The sequence below is a fragment of the Rhineura floridana genome, chromosome 3 (genome assembly GCF_030035675.1).
Source record: "Rhineura floridana isolate rRhiFlo1 chromosome 3, rRhiFlo1.hap2, whole genome shotgun sequence".
NCBI lineage: Eukaryota > Metazoa > Chordata > Lepidosauria > Squamata > Rhineuridae > Rhineura > Rhineura floridana.
This window is the reverse complement of record NC_084482.1, coordinates 93942707-93968846: the sequence shown is the minus strand read 5'-3', so window position 1 is coordinate 93968846 and position 26140 is coordinate 93942707. Positions and strand designations below refer to the sequence as shown.

General features: G+C 42.0%; 1 protein-coding gene across 1 annotated transcript in view; it reads left to right on the top strand.

Annotated features, from left to right (window-relative positions):
* The window catches only part of STK32A (serine/threonine kinase 32A), a 126761-nt gene that overhangs the window by 17774 nt on the left and 82847 nt on the right, over nt 1-26140 (top strand). Inside the window, exons 3-4 of the mRNA XM_061616936.1 lie at nt 15082-15137; nt 16215-16366. Of these exons, the coding sequence (XP_061472920.1) occupies nt 15082-15137; nt 16215-16366 (208 nt within the window). The remainder of the gene's footprint in view (nt 1-15081; nt 15138-16214; nt 16367-26140) is intronic.

Sequence of the window (26140 nt, the reverse complement as noted above, 5' to 3'; positions counted from 1 at the left end):
TGGGCTTGAATATTAGCTTGGACATCAGAGCATGAGTTTTCTCTTTGTTCTTATTTCATTCAGAAGTATACATTCTGATAACAATCTTGTCAAGGATAACTCTGAACATGTAGCTGATTACCAAGGACTGAATTGGTCCAGATTACTTCCACCTAAAATGGGCAGATCACTAAGCCAGACTTCAGTGGATGAAAATGAGACTTCCATTAGAGCTCCATATCCCCTTCTGCCAAATGATTTGCAGCATCCTGTATTATCTGTACTTGAACCCCAACATTCCAGGACACATTTAAGATGGCCAAAAAAGTATTCTGGAAATTGTCTTTTCCCCAAAAATAATTGTTATTAGACTTTTACTTATGAATCAATTGATACAGCATACACACATTGTGATAAACACGTGGTATGATGAAAATGTAACAGCTAGTATAGCACAGTGGGGAGGAGAGCCTGGCTGTGAGTCCAGAGACTGTGAGTTCAAATCTCCACTCGTGTCTCCTGGGTATAAAGGGCTAGCTAAAGATCACCCCCACAGTGAGTGGCTCAGGGGTTATGTGCCCTGCCACCTGTGCAGCCTTGGGCAAGCTGCATAGTCCCAAGGAACCCAGTTGCCCCCCAGCTGGCAGTTGCGGACAAGGAAGGGGCTGGCTGGTGCAGCTGTGGCAAGCTGAGCAGGCCCTAGCCAGCTGGGGAGGACAAGCCTCAGAGAGAAGTAATGGTAAACCCTCTCTAAATGTCGCTTACCATGAAAACCCAATTTTAGGGTTGCCATAAGCTGGGATCAACCTGAAGGCAGTCCATTTCATTTTCTTTTTCATGATGAAAATAGATAGTACACTGCTGTACCAAACGTAGAAGAACAAAAAAGAGCCTATATGTATGAACAAGTACAAGGCTATCTTAATAATATTCTCTAATAGGCAAAAAACCTTGCGGTTCAAGAACATACCTATAGCCCATATATATTTCTATCAAACTTTAAAAAGCAGGGCAGTTGGGCAGCTATAGTGAATGCACCAGGGGAGCGGGAGACCTGACCTCCTCTCTGAGATATTGTACTGCTCTACAAGTTTGTCAAAATGCAAACGCAATTTGGGTTGGTCTTTCACAGTCCAACCCACTTCCTGTGTAGCTTGGAAGAATTGGGTAACATGTGCCTCTGAGCATATGACGAGTGGTGGCAATACCTGCCATCTCCAAACATGGAGAATTACATTTTTGTATGTTTGTTGGTGTTCTTCTTACTTTGTTTCATTCCTGTGTTACTAATGTTTCTACAGAGAATCTAATCTAGAAAATTTTATTTCCCTCATTATTCATCCTAGAAATCTGTGTCAAATTAATTTTTATTATTTTCAAAGCCTTTTTATTGGTCAATGTCATATGATAGTGAAGACAGCCTTTTGTGTTTCAAAGTGGAGGTTATGTTTTTCTATTTTGGGTGCATTAACAGTTGAATCTGAAACTGCAGTTTGATGTAAAATCAGACTGATTACAATATGTTGCTACTTCAGGAATGACTCTAGCTGTTGGAAAAAAGAGGATGCATGTTTTCAGCCTGCTATGTTTAAACCACTTCATTTAAGGCAAGGTGGGCACGGACAATTAAAAACATAAGGCACACCTAGAATTTCGCTAGAATATATTTCACCTCCCACTGTTTTATCTTGTGCAAATTGAGACACTCCTCATGTCCACTGGAGACTATTCTGCAGAACAGTCAGTGCCATTATTCCACAATTATTTTCAGAGTTTTTTTAGTGTAAGTTTTGCAAAGTGTTGCTGTACTTCACATATTCACAGAAATAGAAACAAAAGAAAATGATTTCCTATAGGAAACGTAACTAAAATTGCAAAGTAAATCAGACATATTTAAAGTGACCATCTGAACTATATCAACTGTCTTAATAATGTTGGTTCCTCCCTGCTAAAACAAGATCAGCACACAGCACATGTCTTGTTTCTATTATTTGGGCTGATTGCAGGTGTTGCCACCGCTCACCATATGCCCAGAGGCACGTTTCCAAATTCTTCCAAGCTACACAGAGGAAGTGGATTGGACTGTGAAAGACCAACCCAAATTGTGTTTGCATTTTGACAAATTTGTAGGGCAGTCCAATGTTAGTGAATCAACACAGAATGTGTCAGATTCCAGTAGCAAAAACAATGTCCTAGTAAAATATGCTTCTATTGAAACTTCCTGTTGAGTTCATCATCAGTGCACCTTTTCTTCTTTCAGCATCTTGGCATGGCAAGTCATTATCAGTAAACATTTATCACTTATGTCAGTGCTAGTGTTCAGGGTACAGTATCAAGGGATTCATTATTCATGTTGTTTAGACCAATGCATTGAAGGTACACTTCTCTAAGAGATGGAAACTAACAAAGGAATACATTTCTGACAGAGCCTAGAATTTAATGAACTCCCTTTCTGCTCCCTGAACCTGCCTGTCTGTAGGAAAAAAAATGATAAAATGAACTTCAACAAGCAACTCTTCCCAACCACTGTCTGACTCTATACTAGGAGATTGTCAGCTGAGTGTTGAGCTGGGAGTGGGAAGATCTGAGTTCAAATCCCTACTCAGCCATGAAATTCACTGAGCAGCTGGGCCTGTCCCCATCTCTAACCACCTTCAAAGAGGAATAGTTATAAAGTGGAAGAAAGGGTGTATATGACTTTTTAAAAGAAAAAAGAAAACAGCCTCATTGTAATTGCATCTTTTTCTGCACGTTGCTTGAGGCAGGCTACATGGGTTTATTGTGTTGCATTGTCATAATAACTGAGGAAGATTACTTGCCCAAGGCCACTGAAGAAGATATAGTAGTTAAAGATTCAGATCTCTGCTAGAGATATCTGGCTTCATAAGAATATAAGAAAAGCCTTTTCTCACAGTGGTCAACCAACCAGAGACCTATGGGAAGTCCACAAGCAGGATCTGAGCACAACAGCACTCTGCCCACTTGTGATTCCCAGCAACTGGCATTCAAAGGTATACTGCCTCTAACAGTGGAGGTAGAACATTGCCATTGTGGCTAGTAGCCATTGATAGCCTTATCCTCCATGCATTTGTCTAATCTTCTTTTAAAGCCATCCAAGTTGATGGCCATCACTGCCTCCTGTGGGAGTGAATCTATAGATTAGCTATGCGCTCTGTGTGTGAAGAAGTACTTTCTTTTGTCTGTCCTGACATTTGCAACATTTGGCTTCCTTGAATGGCCCCAGACACTGTCCCATTTGACAGCTGCACAATAAATGTAAACCAAAGGCACAAGTAAAGATGGGACATCAGCAGACCCATGACTGGATCTCCCACACTTTCTAAAAAACTGAACAGCTGTCATAGCTATAAGTCAATTTCTGCTGGTTGTGAAGATAAAATGGGATGATCTCATGTACCTTACTACTATATAATACATTTGCTTGCCATTTCTCCAAGGACCTCAGGGCAGTACACAAGAAGCTTTATCCCATTTTATAATCACAACAACCATGTGAGGTAGGTTGACCTGAGAAATTCCCTAGGCAGTTATTTGAATTTTTCCTAGTGCTGTTCAAAATGTAGCTGAAGTGTTCAAGTGGAGCACTAGAAATGATCTAAGATGCTTCCAGATGGAAGCTTAAGAGGTTGTTAAAAATAATACTGCAAGTAGGATATTTTTTAAAAATTATCATTTTCATCTGAAATGTTTCTCTCTAGATGTTTCCACACCTACCAAACCAACTTAAATATGACAAAACATCTGCACGATGGGGATATTGTGCAAATTTACACTGATATCCTCTCAGATTTGAGAAGAGTAGACCCAACCACTTGATCAGGAGCCCTGCAAAGTGCATCAGATGTTTGAGTGTATCACAAATCATGATGCTACACTACCCCCCACATACACAGAGAGAAAGAGAGAGAGAGAGAATTTCTACAGGGCTGAAAATGGCAACGGGAGCGTGCTCTTGTTGTGAACATAGCTGTGATACACACCCTATCCATTTTTGGCCTCCGTAATTAAGGAATTGCAATTTATAGGGAAATCTCTGGTTCTAATTACTCGCTAAAAAGTAATTCATCTCACTAGTGACAAGTTAAGCTCTTTTCCCTAGTTTTAATATTTTTGTTTTGCTGTTAATTGAATTCTGCAATGATTATAGTGAAAATATATTTAAAGAGTCAATTACCTGATTCCCAGAGGCAATTAAAGTCCAGTACTGTGCAACTTTGAACACCTCCAGGAAACTGGCATGTTCCCCATATTGTCAGGCACCTGCCTGACATTTGCATCTAAAGCTGGGGTTTGGTTTGTCTCTGGAGGATGCTTTCTTTTTCTTTTGGAAGATCTGCTCTGTGGTTGTCAGCTCTAGGAGCGAGCAAGGGCTGTTGTAAGGGAGCTGGAAAAACTCGAATTGTCATTGAATTGTACATAGAATGGAGAGGGTGGGGTGTCCAGGCAGAGACAGATATACTGCAGCAGCAAGGAAAGGACTAGGAGGTGATGGAACCAACAGTTGAGATGGTATGGATCTCAGAATGTCTGGGGCTAGGACTTGTCTTAATCCAGCTACTTGTTGTGGGATGTCTGGCTGATTGTAAGGAGTGAGAGTCTTGAGCCAAGGATTCTCAGGATCCAAGTGCCACTAAGACAGCTGAATACTACTGTGTTCACTACTGCCAACATGCAGATGGTATAAGGTGATGTTGTGGCCGCCAGATCTGCAGGGAATCAAGTGACTCAAAGGGCCAATAAGGTTCAGTGTGGAGTTTTTCTTCGGTGCATGTCATGTACTCAAAGTACTAGCTTTATTTATGTTTATTTTTGGCCTTAAGACGGGCCCCCAAAGCAGTTTATATAAAAGAACAAAACTATATAGATTATCCTTACATCAGGTTGGTAAGGCAGGCCTGGGTTATTATTCTTACATTGTAGATATAGGGTAAGGCTTTGCTGAAGTCACCAAGAGAATTTTGTGTATGTTGATATTTGAACCCAATACCAGCTCTTCAGATAATAGAGAGAATTGCCAACGGAGGTGTGACCAGTCCCCTGACTTTTCCCAGAAAGCAACTTTATCACACCACCTTTGTATCGTGCTTAGGCTGCTCTCACACATGGAGCTTATTGTGTTAGTTTTGTAGTTTAAAATGGTAGCACTTCTGTCCTGATTCCTAAAATTTCTTTTACCTGTACCTGTTGCACTAAGGACCTGTGGCTTTTTCAGTTGCTATACTGGCATTTTGTGCAAATGTCTTTCACACTGCTGCAATGAACATCTTGCTTTTGTCCCATGCCTGTTATACACATTCACACTGTAGCTCCCCCATCATTCACTGCACGATATAGTGCAGGCATATTTTTTTTTGCATTTCTGCTGGTGTATGCTGATGTACCAGTAGCTTCTCAGCTACAGAATGTGGCTCAGCTTCTTTTTTTAAAAAATGGAATTTATAGTTTTATTAAACTTCATTCAGCTCCATCTTCAGGCTTTGATTGTTGTTTTAAAAACTACTGTCCAAAGCATATTGATCCACCTGAGGAGGCAGAGGCATAGAGGAAGGGGAAGCTGCTACCTGTTCCTACACCAGAATACTGGTGCAAATGACCAGGTAAGAAACTGTCAGAATAACATGCAATGTGAAAGTAGCCTTCGTCACTCTTCTTGATCAGTATGACATATCCATCTATATCCCTGGCCTTTGTGGTGATGGTCACAGCTGGATATCAATGTGCCTCTGCTGCTTCTTAATCTTATATTCTTTCTTGAGGGATTTTGAGCTGTGAGCCTATGAGACCTTTCTCTTTTTCTGACTTCCGGGAAGGGTGACTTAGCCTGTGCCTGCTTTTGAGACGGGCTCCTGCCTCAAAAGAAGCTTATTCAGATATATCAGTCAGTTTTTTCTTTTTTTTTTGACTGATTAAACTTCTCCCGGGTAGGGAGAAACGAAGAGATTAACCTCAAAGCCTATTTTTGTTGGGACGACCAGATCTCATTAATTTATGGGACGAGGTCCAGCCGACGAAGGTGGGACGGATTTTCAACAGCAAGCTCTATCTGATAAAGCGAACGTTCATCTTATCTTCTAAGAGAGAACGCACTAACAGGCAAGCACCCTTCTTTCTATATTTTTCTTTTACTTGACTTAAATTGTTGCTGTTTAAAAGAGATTTGCCAGATTGATCAGTTTTTGACATCTCACTGGGGAGCCATAACTTCTCTCTGCTACGCACTAATTAATAGCTTATCTCTGTTTTTGTTGCAAAAAGCTGTCCTGGATTTGCATTCTAAAGATATACACAGAAGAGGGATTTCTATTCCAGATTTTTATTTTGAAAAATATTATACTGTTTTGAGACTACTCTCTTTTTGGTCTATTTTATTTTGACGAATCTGTTTCTTGACGATTGCCATTAATTGTTTCGATCCTGGGAACTGCATTTTGTTTACTTAACTATTGGAGAGATAAGGCTGTCTGCTCTGTTTATACTGTGATGTCACCAAGTTTGGAGAATTAACCCAATTGTTGCTGAAATAAGAAGTGGTTTTCCTATATTTTTCTTTTAAAATGGCAATTAAGAAAGTGGCTGAAAATCTGGAAATAACTATGTTTCAGAAAATAATGGATGAGATTGAGATAATGAAAATTGAATTGAGTAAAATGAAGCAGGAGATTAAAGATATAAGGGTCCCTGTGAGAGAGGTGACCCTGGAAGGGGTCCCTGTGAGAGAGGAGACCCCGGAGATTGGAACAGGGGTCCCTGTGAGAGAGGAGACCCTGGAGACTGGAATAGGGGTCCCTGTGAGAGAGGAGATCCCGGAGATTGGAACCAACGTGGAACAGGAACAAGATTTGGAGTCTATGGACTTTAGAAATAAAATCTATTGTTTGGAACTCAATGTTATCTCTGAAGAAATGAATGAAGATTCTAGAGATAAAGTTACCAATGGCATGGATAATCTTCTGGACTGGAATGATGTGATGGAGCCCAATATAGAGAAAATCTATGGAATTAACTGCAGCCATGTGACAATGGAAAAACTTTTAAGAGATGACCCAGTGTATTTTGAAAAAAAGAACAGAGATATGATTTTACAGCAGTATTTCAGCAACCTATTCAGAATGGATGGCAAGAAAATATTTGGGATAGAGGTAATTCCCATCAGACTCTTACTATATGACTATGGCTTTGACAGCAAGATTATTATGGAATACTGATAATGGAAGATTGGATATTGAAATTACTGGACTTAACAAGACTACTGAAGATGGAAGATGGAAAATGGAACTAATAGAGATAATAGAACAATGGCTACTGAAATTATTGAACTTAACAGATTCTGATGTGATGGATTAATTGAAATGTTTATTTTGACTATGGTTATGACAATAAGATTATCATAATTAGTAATGAGATGGATTAATCGATATGCTTATCTGGAAAAAAAAATTGATAGATATATTTCTTAAAGAATTGAAACCTCTCTTTGACTTTTTGTGGAAAGAATAAAGTAATGTTTATGAGATTTGATGATTAAGTAAGATAACTACTGGAGGAAAGTGATTTTATAATATGACTTAAGAGACAGGATTGTTATATATTATAGACTTATAACTGATTTGATCTTTGACAAATGGGAAGTCAATATTTTACTCTTTATTTTTTATTTTTGTTTTTTTTTTCTTTTTTTCTTTTTGTTTAACTATTTTTGATTTTGTTTTTTGTCTTTGAATGTTTTATGATTTTGTCTTGTATGTTTTATGAAAATCTGAATAAAAATTATTGAAAAAAAAAAAAGAGACCTTTCTCTTTTTCTTTTAATTTACTTACCCCAATAACAATCTTGCCACACAAATTATCTGTTGGGGAGCCTTATAGCACCTGCAACAAGCAAGGATCACATTTGAGAGCCCTCGTCTGTGGCTTCTTTGACTGCCAGTGGTGGAATCAAGGTAAAGTCCATGAAAACTGGAGTTCATTTACTATGGGGCCAGGCCAGCATGTAGCATCAGATTTTCCAAAGTGCTTTGAAGCAGCTTTGTTGGCTTCTTTTCTTCAAAAAAGATATAACTATGGCCAGACTTCCAAAATAACTTGGCTCCCTCTTAAGCTAGTAATTTGTAGGGGCTTAGTGCCCAGCAGCTAACATTTAATATCTGAATTATTAATAGGTAGATCCTATGCATTTTTTTACTTGGAAGTCAGAGCAAAATGTGAGACTTATTCTCAAGGAAATGTTTATAGGGTTACCATCTAGGGCCATTTCCACACAAGAAGCTTGTGCATATTGCTCCACTTGTTTGGAAACAAAAATATGAAACTGGAATTTCAGATGCCTTTGTCCTGAACAAGCAATGAGCTTGATGCTCACAAACATATTACTAATGCCTGCATGAGGGATCTGGATTCTGCCTGGATGGTTCTAACTGTGTACTTGATACGGTATTCTGACAGAGAGGGAGTCGAGTAGTGGTGATCACCGAGTGTCAGCTCTTCACTGAGACAGCAGTGTCGGTGGGGGTGCAGGCAGGGCTGGAGATTCCTTGGTAATTGCCAGGCTGTAAGTCCTCAGCCGGCAGCTTGGCTATAAATCTGCCAGGCTAGCAAGGAGGAAGCAGTTCGAAGCTTATGTGCCAAGCCAGAAATCCAGAAGAGAAGAGGGTCTAGTTTGCCGAGAGATCAGTCCAAGTCAAGGTTCAGGGGATAGGAAGACACACAGTGGTCACGCCTGACGTTGTAGTCAGCAACAAGCTGAAGCCAAGGTTTGACTTTTAAGGAGCAGGTTTGTCAGCAGGTGTGAGCCCTCAGCGTTTTGTCCTTAAGTGGAAAGGCCTGCCCCTCTTCTGCCTGACCTTCTGCTGTCTACGTTCTGCAGGTGAGGGGGGAGTATCCTGTTCCCTGTCTGCATCTGGCTGAAGGGCTTCAGCTGTGTCTGGGGTGCTCTGCAGCTGAGGGGGAGAAGGAGCTGGGTTCTCAGGAGTTTCCTCCGTTTCTCCTTCTGGGTCTGCTGCTTCTGGGTCTGCTGAAGCGCTCTGCGCGGTTTACAGCAATTAAAAACAATAAAAACAAATATACAAATTTTAAAACACAAAAAACAATTTAAAAACACAATTTTAATTTTTTTTTTTAAAAAAATTAACAACACATGCTAAAATGCCTGGGAGAAGAGGAAAGTCTTGACCTGGTACCGAAAAGATAACAGTGTTGGCGCCAGGCGCACCTCATCAAGCAGATTATTCCATAATTTGGGGGCCACCACTGAGAAGGCCCTCTCCCTTGTTGCCAGACTCCCAGCTTCCCTCAGAGTAGGCACCCAGAGGAGGGCCTTAGATGTTGAGCGTAGTGTACGGGTGGGTTCATGTCGGGAGAGGTGGTCCATCAGGTATTGTGGTCCTAAGCCATGTAAGGCTTTATAGGTTAAAACCAGTTCCTTGAATCGTGCTCGGAAACATACAGGCAGCCAATGCAAGCGGGCCAGAATCGGTTTTATATGTTCGAACCGTCTGGTCCCTGTTACCAATCCGGCCGCTGCATTTTGCACAAGCTGCAGCTTCCAACCATCTTCAAAGGCAGCCCCACTTAGAGTGCATTGCAGTAATCTAACTTGGAGGTTACCAGAGCATGGACAACTGAAGCCAGGTTATCCCTGTCCAGATAGGGGCGTAGCTGGGCCACCAACCAAAGTTGGTAGAAGGCACTCCGTGCCACCGAGGCTACCTGAGCCTCAAGTGACAGAGATGGTTCTAGAAGAACCCCCAAGCTACTAACCTGCTCCTTCAGGGGGAGTGCAACCCCATCCAGGACAGGTTGAACATCCACCATCCGGTCAGAAGAGCCACCCACTAACAGCATCTCAGTCTTGTCTGGATTGAGCCTCAGTTTATTAACCCTCATCCAGTCCATTGTCACAGCCAGGCACTGTTTTAGCTCATTGATAGCCTCACCTGAAGAAGATGCAAAGAGCTGCGTGTCATCACCATACTGATGGCAACGCACTCCAAAGCTCAAGATGACCGCACCCAACAGTTTCATGCAGATGTTGAACAGCATGGGGGACAGAACTAATTTAGCAAATTTATTTTACTTGTATTTAGTAAACAAAGCTAAAAACCTGGAAACGGCTAAGCTTGTCTAATAAATATTTGTAGCTGGCATCCATTCATTGTTACCAGTGAACTTATGAAATAGGGAATGTTTCCATGTAAAAATAAAGTACTGGAAAAATTTCTGGAAGATTTACAATTTTGGGAAATGTTATGCCCCCACATCTCTGGGCCCAACCCAGGAATTACATTTCACATTTATACTGTTCTAGGTATTCCAATTATTGGGAGTATTGTATAGACATTGTTTGGTCAGATCTTTAATTTTCTGAAGACTTGCATACCCATTCCCCTATTTTTCTGTTTGTTTTTTCTATTTCTTTGGTTTGTCTATTACCAGAAACATTTTGATTTCAAAACTGTGTGGGAGATAAATATATATGTGATTGTAACATTCAAGATCACACCATTTGGCAAAAAGTATCCTATAGATTTCAGATCATTAAATAACACTTGTATATGACTTCTGGGTCAACAGAAATGAAGTCTTCATGGCAATCAAACAAATGTCTTTCCCAAGTTCAGAACACAGCTTAAAACACAATTATGCATCTAGAACACTTTTTAGAATTATGCAATGCCATAACTGTTGAAAAAGATAATTGCTTTCTTCTAAACAGATATCTCAAGGGACTTTACTTGCCTACAAGTAGAAAAACAATGATGGCACTATTTTTCCGTGTTATTTACTCAAAGGCACAGCTGCTGATTTACAGAAAGATTAAAAACATGCCATACTAGCTTGCAAAATAACATCACTGGTTTTCACTTACAGAATATCAGAAAGTCTTCTCTGGGTGGTTTTCAACAGGCCAGAACTACTAATGGATAATAAACAGAAGAAAATTTGATATTTATAAGTTGTTAGTTTCATTTGGTGAAACTAGACTGCAAGTGTACATATACCACTTATTTTGCCCAACAATATGTGTGCTATAATCTTAGATAACGTTCCCACTAACTCATATTGCATGACTTAACCTGCTTGTTCTTCACATGCCCTTGGAACTGAGGTCTAGTTCTTAGTGGTCTATACCAGTACTCTTATATCTTTTCTGACCCAGAACTCACCTTTAACTGAAACATGCATTTGGGGACCCATTTGTTAATTCTTTATCATATATATCTGCATGGTGATAGTGCTGTTGTTGCAACTTAGTTGGGTCAGGCCATGACTTGGTAGTGAGTTCCAACCCACCAGTCGAAGACCAATTGGCTATACCACTTCAGACAGTAGATGAGGGCTCTCCCATTAAAAAAAGGATTCCTCCACAAAGAAGATTAGAAAAGGAGAAGGCTTGACATTCACATTCACTTCTCCTTCACATGCTAGTTTAATATGTGGAGGTTGTTGGGGGGGGGGGTTGTCCAGGGAGCATTCATTCATAGGAGTCCCCATCTGCAATGGTAGAGCCCAGACACAGTTTGACTACTTCAATGACAACTAAGTCTCAATTAGTTTTCTGTCACCCACTCTCTTCAAACCTCTAAGCTGTGCTATCAAGCAACAGAAATTGTGGGAGAACTTTTAGGAGAAGTGTAGGGAACCTGTGGCCCTCCAGATGTTGTTGGATCCCAACGCCCTTCATCTCCAGGGATGATGAGAGTTGTGTTCAACAACATTGGGAGGACCACAGTTCCCCACCCTGGTTTTAGGGTCTTGATTCATGAAGACATTTGAAGCAGGGAGGAGCCAAGTATGACTTTTCTCTTTTCAGTTTACAGCGTAGGTTAAAACTCCTGTTTCTTCTTTGCTATTTAGGAATACTTCAAGGCATGTAAAAGCAGTTGAGAGATGACCACTTTAGATGTAATCTCCAAATTCCTCTTCCATCACCATGTTAATGGCAAAGATCCCAGTACATCTACATACTGAACTTATTAAAGTAGAAATTTAGATAACCCTGATTTATTTAATAGGGAGGAGAACCATTTTTGTGTATCAGTTGTTTGATCGTAAGAACATCTAGTTTCTTGCCGTCTCAGTCTTCTAAAAAAGCTTGATAGAAGCCATCTTAATTACGATTTGTTGGCCACGTTTGGAATTCTGGGGCAGTATTTTTGATTGGCTAGCTATACAGTAATGCCTTAATACTGTACTGTGGAATATGTGTGGATTAGCAGCAATTTAAACATATGTAATTACTTCTTGATGGTGGATATTAGCTTGGTGGGAGTGATTCTTAAGGTTGCATTTCTTTTATTAGCAAATGTTGAATCTCAGTTGTGCTGTTCTACATATAAAATGTTTTGCTGCTTTTTTGCAAGATCAGGGAAAGTCTTGCATGTCAATATTGCAAACCATCTCTTGCAAACCTTTTGCTCATCTTGACTGGCGTGTCACTTCAATTGTCTTCCTGGGCAATTCAGAAAATGTCTGCTGCCATAACTCATGGTGATTCTGTCAATAATATGTCCCTCATGATAATTCTGTCAATAATAAGTTGAATGAAACATAGGCAGATAATTAAATCACTTTCTTCCCAATGCTCACTGGATGACAGAGATGTTGACATTGTGAAATGCATGCTGAAGTAGGCAATGGCTAATCCAACTACTTTGGCATAAATGAAAAGAATTCAAGTAGTAAAACTAGCAGCTGTTTTCTCAAGTCCCTAGGTGAGTGTCCTATCCTGACTGCAACCTGGAGCCTACGCGGTACTAAGATGCTTGAGAATGGCTTAGGTGAGTAGGTGGCAGGTACGCTGGTCAGACCTTGGATAGCTCCTTGCAAACAACTTGCTAGGACATGGTCTGGAGGTCAGCCGAGGCCTCTTATCCCATTTGGTCCTGATAAGGATGTCTAAAAGAACTTATATACTGTCTTTCATTTTGAGAAGAAATCCGAAGGTGGTTCACAAACAAATTAAAGCCCTTTCGCAGAGATTCTTAAAGGCCATGTTCCTCTTGTGTGGAGTCTAGCACTCCTTTACCTCCCAGTCAGCTCTTCCTTTATGTGTTTCTTGCACTAGTGAGCCAGCACTAGTAAGTGTGAAGTCCTTGGTGCAATGCCACAGGGCAATATCACAGGACAATCTGGCTGAGAGGATGCTATCTCTGGGGGGCTTAGTTTTGGAAACTCGGATCAAGGGGCTTCTGGTTGACAGCTTCTAACTTGGTGTCAGGGTCTGGGTTTAGCATCCCTGTGCCTTGCACCACTGATATTCCTGATCCAACTGGTTCCTCCTCCTGTGTGTCAAGATTCCTGGCTGCTGGTTAGGATCATGACAGTGGGGTCCCTACAGGTCACAGGAAATCACAATGGAGAAAATGAGTTGGCATTTCAGTTCTGTTCAGAAGTGTGTGTGAGAAAGAGAGGGAGGGAGAAGACAGACAGACAGTGGGTATCAGCATGCCATCAGTGTCTTTAACCTAGCCCTATCCCATGACTCAAAACGTTCTTTCCAAAAGCTATATACATTGTCTGATTCCCGCACAGATTCCGCACCCCTCCCCTTCAATTCATATATCCTTTAGAATACTTTGTACCAGCTGGCTAGCAGTGCCACAGTTCAGTATTCCTTTGACTGTATAACAAGCTGTCTTGTTTCCTGTCTCTTCTGTTCCCTGTCACTTATCACAGACATCTTCACTAGGCTGCATTGCCCCTTGTTGCAACAGAGGGTTTGGGGCAAAAGCAGGCGAAACATATGGTCTGTTCCCTTCCACTTCTTAATTGGTTGGAAATGTACAGATGGATGAGGCAAATTAACCTGATTTCAGACTCTGTCATTTTGGCAATACCTGACAGTTCTGGGGTCACAATAATTAAGGCTGATATGTTGTTATTAATCCACAGCCTTGATTTGGTGCTTCCAATCAGCCCCCTAATGAGGTTTAAGTGCTATTACATTTGTGGCTGCTATGAAGACTGGACTGCTCTCATTATGATCACTGCTTGACTGATGGCTCTGTGGCTTTAGTGCTACCTGATCCTCATCTGAGGACTTGAGCTAGTATGAGTAGAATTCAAAGATAGTGATTTAGGAACCGCACTTGAACTAACTTGCTAGAACCTCTTGTGAGGTTTCTGGAATTGTGGATTTCTAATTGGTATCTGATGACTGCTTAAACATACTTAGGTTAGGGCAGAAATAACAGTGTGTAATATGGGAAACCATGATGTTATACTGGTATTATGGGAATGTTACACCAGAACAGATAAAAATACTGGTGCAAGTATTCATATTTTGAAGCTTTTACATTGCAATTTCTTTACTTTTCTTACATTTATTTATTATTTTATTTATTTATTAGATTTATATCCCCCCCTTCCTCCCAGTTGGAGCCCAGGGCGGCAACATGTTGATTTTACCCCTCTTAAGCAAAGCAAAGCAAAGCAAAAGAACAACCTATAATATTATGTGAAGGATCATCTTGCATGTGAATGGATCATAAAATATAAAATATAATTCTGGAACCATATTGTTTGTATAAATACTTATCTTGGCCTGCCTTACTTGATTCATTCTGACTGATTTTTTAAAATGTAAATTATTTATATCTTGTTTTTCATCACATTATTTACAGGTTCTGCTGTGGTTTGTTCCTGCAATTTACAATGCAAGAAATGTCTCTTCCATTTTATATGAAGAAAAGTTCTGTGTAACTTGAAAGCTTATATAATCATAACACAGAAGAACTTCATTTAAAAAACTGTTATTGTGTGTTTCAACATAAGATGGGGTATGAGGAGGGAAAAAAGCTAAATGTGTGCAAAGATATATTTTAACATTCAGTATACCCTTACATTAAATATTAATAAAACAGTATTCCATTAAAAAGTGAGAACTTACATATAATCTATCAATATGAAAAAATGTGGAATATCTATATTAATTCAACTAATATTGGAGTAAATAGCTAATTTTTAGTCTTGCATACTAAGGAACAAATGGTTCTTCCTACTATATAGTAATTCTGAAATTAGTTATTTTAAATATTTAATAGCTGAGGCATTCATTTTTCAAACCTTTCTTCTTCTTTATAGTCACCTTTGACCATTTTGAAATTTTGAGAGCCATTGGAAAAGGCAGCTTTGGAAAGGTATGTTTTCGCAGACAAAACTAATGATCTATGTGCTAGAGACCCTAGCTATCCAAAGATTATTCCTAAAGTAACAGGGTAGGCGGCAAATGAGCAAACTTTAGAGAATATTGCATTGTTGTGTCTACAAGCTGAGCCTTATCTCCTGAAGAGCTAGGAAGAATTGGAACCTTATCCCTTGTATCCTCAGAATCTTCACATTATATTACAGTATATTAAACTGTTCTTATTGATAAGCCAGAGCTGCTGAATTTATATCTAAACATCCGGTAAAGGAAGACTTTCCACTGAAGCAACTCAGGACACACTGGCATTGTGCCTGCTTTTTCTCTTCTCCCATGCCATCATGGAACTTTTTGAGAAGGTGTGTGAGAGAAAATTCTTCAGCCTAGCTCTTTAGGAATAGTCCTATACAGTCTTTACATTTTCAGCAAAGCAGAACGGTGTGTGCTTAAGATACCGTGTGTGTGTGTCTGAGAAAGACAGAGATTTTAAGCCTGTTGTATTATCATTAGTTCTCAATTTTATGTCAAGATCTGTGTCTGGAAAATGTCAGAGCAACTTTGCCCAAAATATCAAGGAATCACAAACTGGTGTTTTAAGGATAGGTGGTTACTATACATTGTGAAGGCTAAAGAGCAATGAGAGTTGGGTGACGCCTGTGTGAGGTAAATTAATTTGGGAACACATAAATCATCAGACAAAATTTAAGACAACAACATTAGACATGGTTTCACCTTATTCTCACTCGTTTATAGAGGCAATTTTTTTTTAATTCGGCCCAAGACCAGCAATTTTGACACAAATATAAATACAGACATATAAAATACATTTTACCCAAGCGTGATACCAGGTGATAAAATAATGTATCCATTTGTCTGGTGACTCTTCTCAGTAAGATAGCTGTGAAGTTGTCTGTGCTGGGAAAGAACAGAATCTAGGTAAATGAGGCAGCAACTTAGTAATGAATGTTGCTTTTATTTGTTTTACTAACTGTAGGATACTCAAGTACCCACATTACTATAGCACAACATTATTGTACTATATACATCATGCTGCCTTGATTTGTTCCTGTAGGTGTGCATTGTCCAGAAGAATGACACCAAGAAAATGTATGCAATGAAATATATGAACAAGCAAAAATGTGTGGAGCGGAATGAAGTGAAAAACGTCTTTAAGGAATTACAGATCATGCAGGGGTTGGAACACCCTTTCCTTGTGAATTTGTGGTAAGCAAGAACACTTGTGGTAAGAAGAGCACCATATTTCCCATTATTTTCTTGGGATGATTTGTGGCCTTGACTTCTCTGGAAACCTGTTTGATTTGTTTCATTTTAACCTTGTTACCATTATTGGTTTCCACAATAGTTGTTGCTGGCTTACTTTTTCTGCTACATATAACCTAGTTTCCTTTGAGTGGCCTTTGAGAGAAACAACAGGTTCCAGGGCTACCTGCAGTTTAAATACATGTTATTGTGCGCCTCACCAATCTCCAAGCGGTGAGATCTCAGGGGTCCCTGCGCTCATCCAGGGTTTGGTTTCCTTTGGGAAGAAGGTCAGCGGAGACTGAGGTGTCTTTATGAAATACAGTTTATTTATTTACAGACATTCCAACCTGAGCTTAGGATGGAGGGGTTCAAGGCATCAGCAGTCCAATATCCAGCTTTCCCATCCGTGTTACAGGAGGCATCCTAAAGCCATGGTGCAGAGGAATAGCCTCTCTGCCTGCCTCCAGCCCCAGCCATTCTCTAGACAATTCTAAAAACACTCAAAGCAGAAACTTCTGCTAGCCTCCAGGAAGGGGGGGGGAAGGCTCTCCTGAAGAGTTTCAATGACAAAAGGGTCTTCCTGGCCCATTCACCAGTTGCTGGGCAACTGATAGACCCATTCTCCTACCTGGCCACTGTATTAGCTTAACAAAAGAAACTCAAGCAGAGCCAGCCCCTCACCCCAAGGCATAGGATTCCAAATCAGAGGCTGGAAAGGGAACCCACAGGGATCATCCATTCCAACCCCTATGCTCATACTATGTTAGGCAGGGCCTTGATAATGGAGCCCCCTGTTCAGCTCCTTTTATAACTAGCTGGGTAGGTGCTAGCTTCAGGCATCAAAGTGCCATGCTGTTTGCCTTTTTTTCCACAGTAAAAGTTGTAACATTTTACCCCAAAAGCAGATATGTTAGATCTAGCATTGGGACTGTTTTGGATAGGAAATGTACTTTGGGAACAAAAGCTCTTGATAGATAGACAAAAGATTCCTTATGAAAAACAAGTCCCTGCACATGGAAGATTAAGTAGAAGATGTGGGTGGAGCCCCCTGTCTGAAATGCTAATTTTCCATTGGGATCTGGAGGGATATTCCAACATGCAATCTCCCACCTTCAGTCTGACACAGTACAGTCTCCATATGATTTAAACAAGTGTACAGAATGATCAAAAATGGATCAGTAGCTAAGGTCTTCTTATCTGGCCAAGTATTTTGTCATTATTTTCATGTGATAACTTTGGAGTGTATATTTGGATATCATGCAGACTAGCACTGCCTGACAGCAGATTCTTAAAATTTTAGTATTAAGAAGAGAAGAAAAAGTATCACCCTACTAAATGCCCCAGGAAATCAGCCATAATCTTAACCAATCTTGCTCTCCCCTACAAACCTGTAAGCCGCCTGCTCTGCTTTTTGCTGTCCATTGTTGCCATTTCATGGTGCTTTCTGTCCTGAGTGATCTAATTACCCTTAAAAACAGGTTGATGTACCTTGGACTAATTTGATGTGGCACAATCCTGCAGTTGTCATTCACACACATACCCACTTCTGTTGGCCAGAGCAGTTTCACTATTCACAGAGCAGTAAAGAGCCTAGAAAGGGAGGGCGATTATGTGCTCAGCCACAAATTCCCCAAGGTTCTTTGTAATGCTAACACTTCAAAGCAGTAACTCAGGGAGATGCTGGAAAAGCGGGAACGCCTTAGAAAACATCATAGGCAAGGGGGAACATGGTATCCAACAGTGTAACACTTGGGTCAAAATTAGCAGCTGCACCTCCACGCTGAAGTAGCAGATGTTTGGCTGTGAGTTGCTGCTGGATGGTGTGTCACCTCTTGCCTCTTCTGTAGCAGGGGTGGGGAACTTGTGGTCCTCCAGATGTTGCTGGAGTACAACCCCCATAATCTCTGATCACTGACCATGCTGGCTTGGGGTGATGGAGGTTGGAATCCAACAACATCTGGACTGTCAAAATATTAAGTTGCTCTGTGTGTGTGTTTGTGTGTGTGTGTTTGTGTGGTGCCCACAACATTTTCTCCAGTTTGCAGATGTACCCAAAAGGTTTGGTGATCCCTCCTTCAAAAGGCCTATAAAGGAGGTATTATTTTCTATACTGGAACGGAATGATGTGCTGATATAGTTGCTTGCCTGAGTCCACATACTGAGTAAGATTTGACTCAGGGACTTCCTGATTTGTTTGTTTGTATGTATGTATGTACTGTATGTATGCATTTATTTATTTATTATTAGATTTATATTCCGCCCTTCCTCCCAGTAGGAGCCCAGGACGGCAAACAAAAGCACTAAAAACACTCTAAAACATCATAAAACAGACTTTAAAATATATTACAGCAAAGCATCTTTAAAAACATATTACAACAAAACATCTTTAAAAACATCTGCTTTAAAAACAGCTTAAAAAACAATTCCAACACAGACTGGGGTAAGGTCTCTACTTAAAAGGTTTGCTGAAAGAGGAAGGTCTTCAGTAGGTGCCAAAAAGATAACAGAGATGGCACCTCTCTAATATTTAAGGGGAGGGAATTCCAAAGGGTAGATGCCACTACACTAAAGTGCCGCTTCCTATGTTGTGCAGAATGGACCTCCTGATAAGATGGAGGAAGTCCTTACCATGTATCTTCTAAAACAACAACACTTACCATATATACATTAATATAGGAACATCACAGTCCTCACCTGCAGAGCATAGTAATGTACTGGGTATATAAGGGGTAAGACAATCTTTCAAGTATCCTGGTCCCAACCTGTATAGGGCTTTGTACACCAAAACCAGAATCTTGAACTTAGCCCAGTAGCTAATGGGCAGCCAGTGCAATTATTTTAGCAGCGAGGTGACATGTTGGTGATACTCTGCACCAGTGAGCAGTCATGCCACTGCATTTTGCACCAGTTACAACTTCTGGACCAACCCCACATAGAGAGCATTACAGTAATCCAGCCTGGAGGTTACCAGTGCAGAGACAACAGTGGTGAGGCTATTTCAGTCCAGAAATGGTCACAGCTATCTCACCAGCCAAAGCTGGTAAAAGGCACTCCTAGCCAATGAGGTCAACTAGGCCCCTAGCAACAAAGATAGACCCAGAAGCACCCCAAGACTACGAACCTGCTCTTTCAGAGGGAGTACAGCCCCATCCAAAGCAGGCAACTGACCAATTATTTAAACTTGGGAACCACCATCCCACAGTGCCTCCATGTTGGTAAGATAGACTCAGTTTATTGGCCCTCATCCAGCCCACCACCGAGTCCAGGCAGCGGTCCAGGGCTTGCACGGCCTCTCCCGATTCAGATGTTACAGAGAAATAGAGCTGGGTATCATCAGCATACTGCTGGCATCTCACCCCAAATCTCCTGATGACCGCTCCCAAGGGCTTCATATAGATGTTAAACAGCATGGGGGACAAGATGGTACCCTGCCGCACCCCACAGCACAACTGCCAGGGGGCCAATAGACAGTCACCCAATTCTATTCTCGGGTTCCGGTCTGTGTCGGGTGAGTGGATGGCTTGCTTCAGTTATTTGCTAAACCTTTTCAGCTCTAACTGAGGAATCTCTGACCGGAATTCTTTAACTTGTTGACTGACAATGATACTATAGACTATATTTACATTCCATCCTGGAGTGGAGCTGTGAAGAAGACCAAGCTGTCGGCTGGCTGTGGCCTTGAGGAAACTCCCTGTCCGGGCAAAGGAATGCAGCGCCAACTAGAAATCTTAGTTTAACCTTCACGGTCAGCAGGTAGCAAATCTGCCAACAGCCCCTTCTAAGCAGTCCTCAGATTGTAAAACCCTCTGCTGCGGGCTGGATTATCACAATAAATAACTATTCCAATGGTCCTGACTAGGAAAGCTTGGAAAAAACAAGATGCTACCTCGCCATTCGAGAGTATACCCAGCTGGAGCAACAGGCAGAGGAGAAAGAGGAGGAGGATCCCCCTTTCCCCAGGGCAAACGCCAGATAAACAAACTGAAGATAAAGCCAGTCAGGGGCAGCTGAAAATCACCCACTTTTTTACCACCCTCTCACACAAGCAAGCAGTGGTTACGCATCCACAAGTTTCACCTCCCCCGCATGAGTGGTCGTTTAACACTAAAGACCACATCCTGTGGAAGGACGACACACCTCTAGCTTTAAATCTAGCAACTGAAATCGCAATGGCGATGAATGACAGTGTGAATAATCCAGTGCAACAATCAGCATCCAGCAAGGCTCAGGGGATCTCACCGGCTGGATTGGTTTTACCTCATCCTGTTTGGGAGCGTGGGGACCGATCTGCCCTGAGCCCCTCAGCGTCATCGGAGAGTCCCAGCCCTGCTTTAAGGCCTGCTTCCCCTGAAGAGCACGGAAGGCTAGATCTCCATGGGTATGAGGATTTACAGGAGGAGCTCGCAATGCCTGGGATTACAACAGAAAAGTGCATAGGGCATGACAAAAACTCTCCTGTAATCTCTGATCCCCAGAAACAACATACCAAACCTGATCTCACGGAGCCTGACCTACATCTCTTAATAACAGGCGGGCTGTTTAGGCTGATAGCAGAGATGAACCATATGAAAACTTTTCTTAGTGAATGCAACCAACTGTTAACGACGCTTGTCGAGTTCCACCAAAAGCCTCCTATCTCTCCTCGGCCCGAGGAAGTAGATACCTGCCAAAAGCAGGCGCCTCCGGCTGGGCCCAAGGAGAAACAGACCTCTATTCCCCCTAGCAGGCCCCAAAGAACAATCAGGAAGAACCTTCCCAACATGAAAAAGAGCAAAAATTTGAAAAATAAAAAACTGCCAAGGGGCAACAAAATGAACTTTCAAAAATTATTCGATCTTTCGGGTCAATTAAAGCCACAGAACAAGGAAAAAGGGGTGTGCCCTCCCCACGAGACCATTGGCAAGAAATCTCCCTTAGCGTCACAGGAGGCCACACCCAATTTGTGCTCTCACACCACGGCCATGCCCCCTTCAAGGGCCTCCAAGTGTGGAGAACAGGAAAGTAATATCTTACTACAGGACCCGTGGCAAGATGTGCTACACAGGAAGCACGTAATGCCGGCTTAGTCGGATACCCCCTGTGCTCCCAAGTGGAATTTAGTATTGAACCAACACAAGCTGGTTTTTGAAGATTACCCCAAACCTATTGGCTTGCTATCTCAAGCTGATCGCAAACTCCACTTGGTGGAGGCCCTAAAGGGCTGCCCTTCGATTCAACTTCACACGGCAGATGTAGCCCAGGTAGAATATCTATATTTTAATGGTACCAACGCGCATGCAGTGGTCACTTTCTCCTCCCAGAAGGTGGCGAGACAAATCTTACAACATAAGGAGGCCCTGGCTCATGTAGGTGTCTTAACAGCAAGGTATTTTGAAAACAGAGCCCCCCCTGAGGACCTTCTACCTCGGCGTAGGAACAGCATTATTTGCCTCCAAGAGGAGAGGAAGAAGAATCATGGATTCCTAATTGATCTGGACTCTACAGCGACGATCGTGGGAGGAGGCATCGCATCCCCAGCTAAACATATCAGCCTCACGGAACCCCTTGGGCAGGAGGGGAGTCAAGTACCCTCCTGGTCTATAGACCCCCTAGATGAGGACGAAAAAATGTTGCTTCATTCCTTTAGTTTGCTGCCGCTAAACGGTAGATTGGAAATCCTGAGTAGATTTAACCTGTTAAAGTCTCACTTAGATACCACTCACTTCCAGTCGACCCTAGACCCTGTGTTTGCCTCTCCATCGGCCAGCCACAGGATTGGGACGGAGTCGGGCACACTTTCCAACATCAAGGGGCCCTCTCTGCAAGGGACCCTGATTATAAAAGAACAAGGTCTCTTACCGTGCCCCAGCATTCTACTGCCTCCTGATATAGCACCCCTGCCCCCCATAAAGGAGGGATTGACTAATTCCATCTCCCCTGGTTGTTGGCAAAGGATGAGGTGTTTAGGGGAGGCAGAACTGGGTGTCCCAGACTCTCTTCACGGGAACAACAGCGCAGTGCGCTCAACCCTGCCGATGCCTATAGAGGTAAAGGCATATCCACAGAATCTACCAGTGATTATTGGAGGAAAAGGTGACGTTATAAGAATTAAGAGTGCCCCTGAGGTGGATATCCTGGAGAAAGGCTTATCTGGTCTTGACTCACTTATTTCCCGCCATAAAGTAAATGGTTGTGTTTATAACTCCAAGGAAGCAGACTTAATCTCCTCAGATTGACAATTATCCATAATATCATGGAATATAATGGGGTGGGATAATAAATTATGTGATTCTGATTGGTCTAATTATCTGCAAAGATTTAAGTTCGTTTGCCTGCAAGAAACCTGGGCAACACAAGATAAGGCCCCACTCTTCCACGGTTTTCGAGCCTTCTTTAACCCAGCGATAAAACACAACGCCAAAGGTTATGCCAGTGGTGGCCTTAGTATGTTCATTTTAGCAGATTTGCAGGTGGAGTCACAACTTTTGAATTATAGATGTTCTCAATACATTCAGGTCTTTAGGCTGGAGGGAAATTCAATAGGTTCCCTCATCTGTATCAACGTTTACTTCCCTCCCACCGTTGCTAGGAGTGTGGGGCCCGGCTCTACTTGGGACCAATTGTCTGATATATTGTCCCAAGTGGGTTGGCAATTTCCTGCCTCAGGTGTGATCCTATGTGGTGATTTCAATGCCAGGTTGGGAGTTAATGGGTTACAGATAGGGGTTTCCTCTAACCAGGGTCCCTGTTTTGCCTCCTCCTTGACGGATAGGGTTTCCCAGGACACCCAGTCTAATAAGCAGGGCCGGAGGCTGGTGGAGCTTCTCCAACTTTTTCAGTTAGAATGCCTCCATGGCTCAGGTGTGGATTTGTCCAAAGGAGCCTTTACATATATGACCAACAGGGGAGCTAGTGTCATAGATTTTGTTTTTGTATTGGAGGCTCTGCTACCAGACGTTCTAAGGTTCGAAGTGGATAATAGGGTGGAAAGCGACCACTTTCCCCTCTTGCTCCATATGAAGCCCCTCCATTCAATTCCTCCTCCTTTTTTGTTCAACCCCAAGGGAATGCAGGTCTCGGAACGAAGAATCTGCTGGTCCGTCCCTCTGCATTCTTCAGTCTCACAGCTTTTGTCTTGTGAGCCCCTTCAAACTCTCAGGCATGAAGCACTGAACACTGAGGAGAATGTCCTGACTCTATATCAATCTTTCACTTCCTTCTTAAGACCACCGCTGACTCCGAAACTGCATTCGGTGACCCACAGGAATCGGGGCAATAGTTGGTTCAATAAAGAATGTAAAATGGCTAGAAGATGCCTAATGAATTATGCACGGAGAGCAATTAGAGATCCGGCAAATTTTTCTTGAGACTTGTTAGTCTCCCTAAGATCGGCATACAAGGCACTGTTAAAACAAAAAAAAGATGCATATGCCAGAGCACAGTGGCACCAATTGGCACAATCAGTAGCCGAAAGAAAGGAACGCCAATTCTGGGAAATGGTGACCAAAGGGATGCAACCAACTAGATGGATAACACCTAGTCAGATCCCCGCTGAGACATGGCACAATCACTTTGCTAAGCTCTACACATCCCCTATAGCAAATATCGAGTCTCGCCTTTACTCCCGGGAGTTATATCTGCCCCAATGGCCGCCGGTCTCGGTTTCTCAAATTAAAGAACTTATCTCTGCCCTCAGGTTGGGTAAGGCATCAGGTGAGGACAGGATGCCCCACGAAGTCTATAAAAATTTTCCAGACTGGTGGGTACCTGTTCTGGCTAGTTTGTTTACATATATAAACAACACCGGTAGGTTTCCAGAGGGATGGAACCAGAGCATTGTCATCCCAATTTTCAAGGAAGGGGAGAGGCAAGATCCTAACAATTACCGCCCGATTAGTCTGCTGGATGTAGGGACTAAGCTTTATGCCAAATTTCTTTTGCTTAAATTGGAAGAGTGGAAGGAGGCTAACCAAGTCATTTTTCCAGAACAAGCTGGCTTTCGGAAAGAGCAAAGTACAATAGATCACTGTCTTTCTCTTTATTTTATAGCCAAACAGACTGTCCGTGGTCCGACAAGACATTTGTACACAGCTTTTGTTGATTTGGCAGCTGCTTTTGACTCAATAGATAGGCCAAGGTTGTGGGCAAAATTGGCAAATTCAAGTATCGATAGACGGCTACTGTTCCTAATAAAAGCACTATACTCCAACAACACTGCGAGAGTCAGGGTAGATATCTCTGGCTCATTATCAGATGCTTTTGTAGTCAACAAAGGGGTAAAACAAGGCTGCCTCCTTGCACCTATTCTTTTCAACCTCTATCTAAATGACATCGTCACAGAAATTTCAGGCCCAGATCTCTTCCCTCCCTCCCTGGGGTCGAGGAAAGTTACAATGCTTCTCTATGCAGATGATATGATTTTATTATCAATCACCCGCAAGGGCTTAAGGAGATCACTGGAAAGACTTCAAGGTTATTGTGAAAAAGAAAATCTGCAAATTAACTACTCCAAAACAAAGATCATGGTGTTTGGAAATAGGCCCCTTAACCTCAAATGGTCAATTAAGGGACATCAAATCAACCAAGGCCGGGTATTCAAATATCTGGGTGTGCACTTTGCGGACAATCTCACCTGGAAGAAAAATATCGAGTTTACAAAAATTGCTGCCCTGAGAACATGTGGAGCTATTCTTAACTTCTACTGCACAGCAGGGGGTAATCTTATAATCCCTGCATTGAAAATCTTCCAGAGCAAGGTGCTACCCCAGATACTATATGGAGCTGCAGTTTGGGGCTGGGAGGACTACCACTTACATATCCTAGAGACTGTTCAAAACAGTTTCTTGAAAAAACTTCTGTTATTACCAGCTGGTACCCCAGCAGCCTTACTATGTGTGGAGGTGGGTTTCCCATCCATAAGAGCACGGATTCATCTTGCCCTGTTAAATTTCTGGAGTGCCATTAAAGATACTCCAACCAGGCTAATTCTGAAAGCTTGCGCTGAAAGAGCTACTGCGGATAATTTCTGGACCTCCAAATTAACGAATATTTACCAACTATACCATATATCCTCTGCAATTCCCGTAAATAGGTCCAGACTCAAAGAGGCCATTTTTCAGCATAGTGCCCGGCTAGACAGGGTGGCAATAATAAACTCCAAATTCTCCAAGTGGTTTGGAGTTTTTAAACGTGACCACCTCAGTGCAAGCTATCTGGCCCAGCCTTTAGCGTCAAAACTTAGGCAGGCATTTACGGCACTTAGATTCCAGACTATGCCAAACACAGTTTTGTCTGGTCGATACAGTCAGATCCCTAGGTGTCAGCGATTATGCATCTGTGGTGCTCCCGTGGTGGAAGATTTGCCCCACTATCTGTTTGAGTGCCCTCTATATTCCCATCCACGGGCCAAATTTCTGAGTGGTTTGTTGCCCAACCTGAGCTCAGTTCTGGTCCTTCCCGCTATCGCCCTCCTTCTCTTGGATACTGATCCAACGATCACGCATAGGGTTGCCCTATTTGCCCTAGCAGCGCAAAAGCTGCGGGCGAAGTTTTTAGCTGAACAGGTGTCGGTATGCTAACTGAATGATAGGACCCCTTGTGTAGGGGCCAGCCAAAGACAAGTAGTATTGATCTTTTATTATGGAATTAGGAGTTATTCTTTTGTATCCTCTGTATTCCACAGTCTATTCAATTTGATAGAGGGGGATATAATTAAGGGGTTATATGGTTCCTTTGTAATTGTTTTACTTTGTGAAG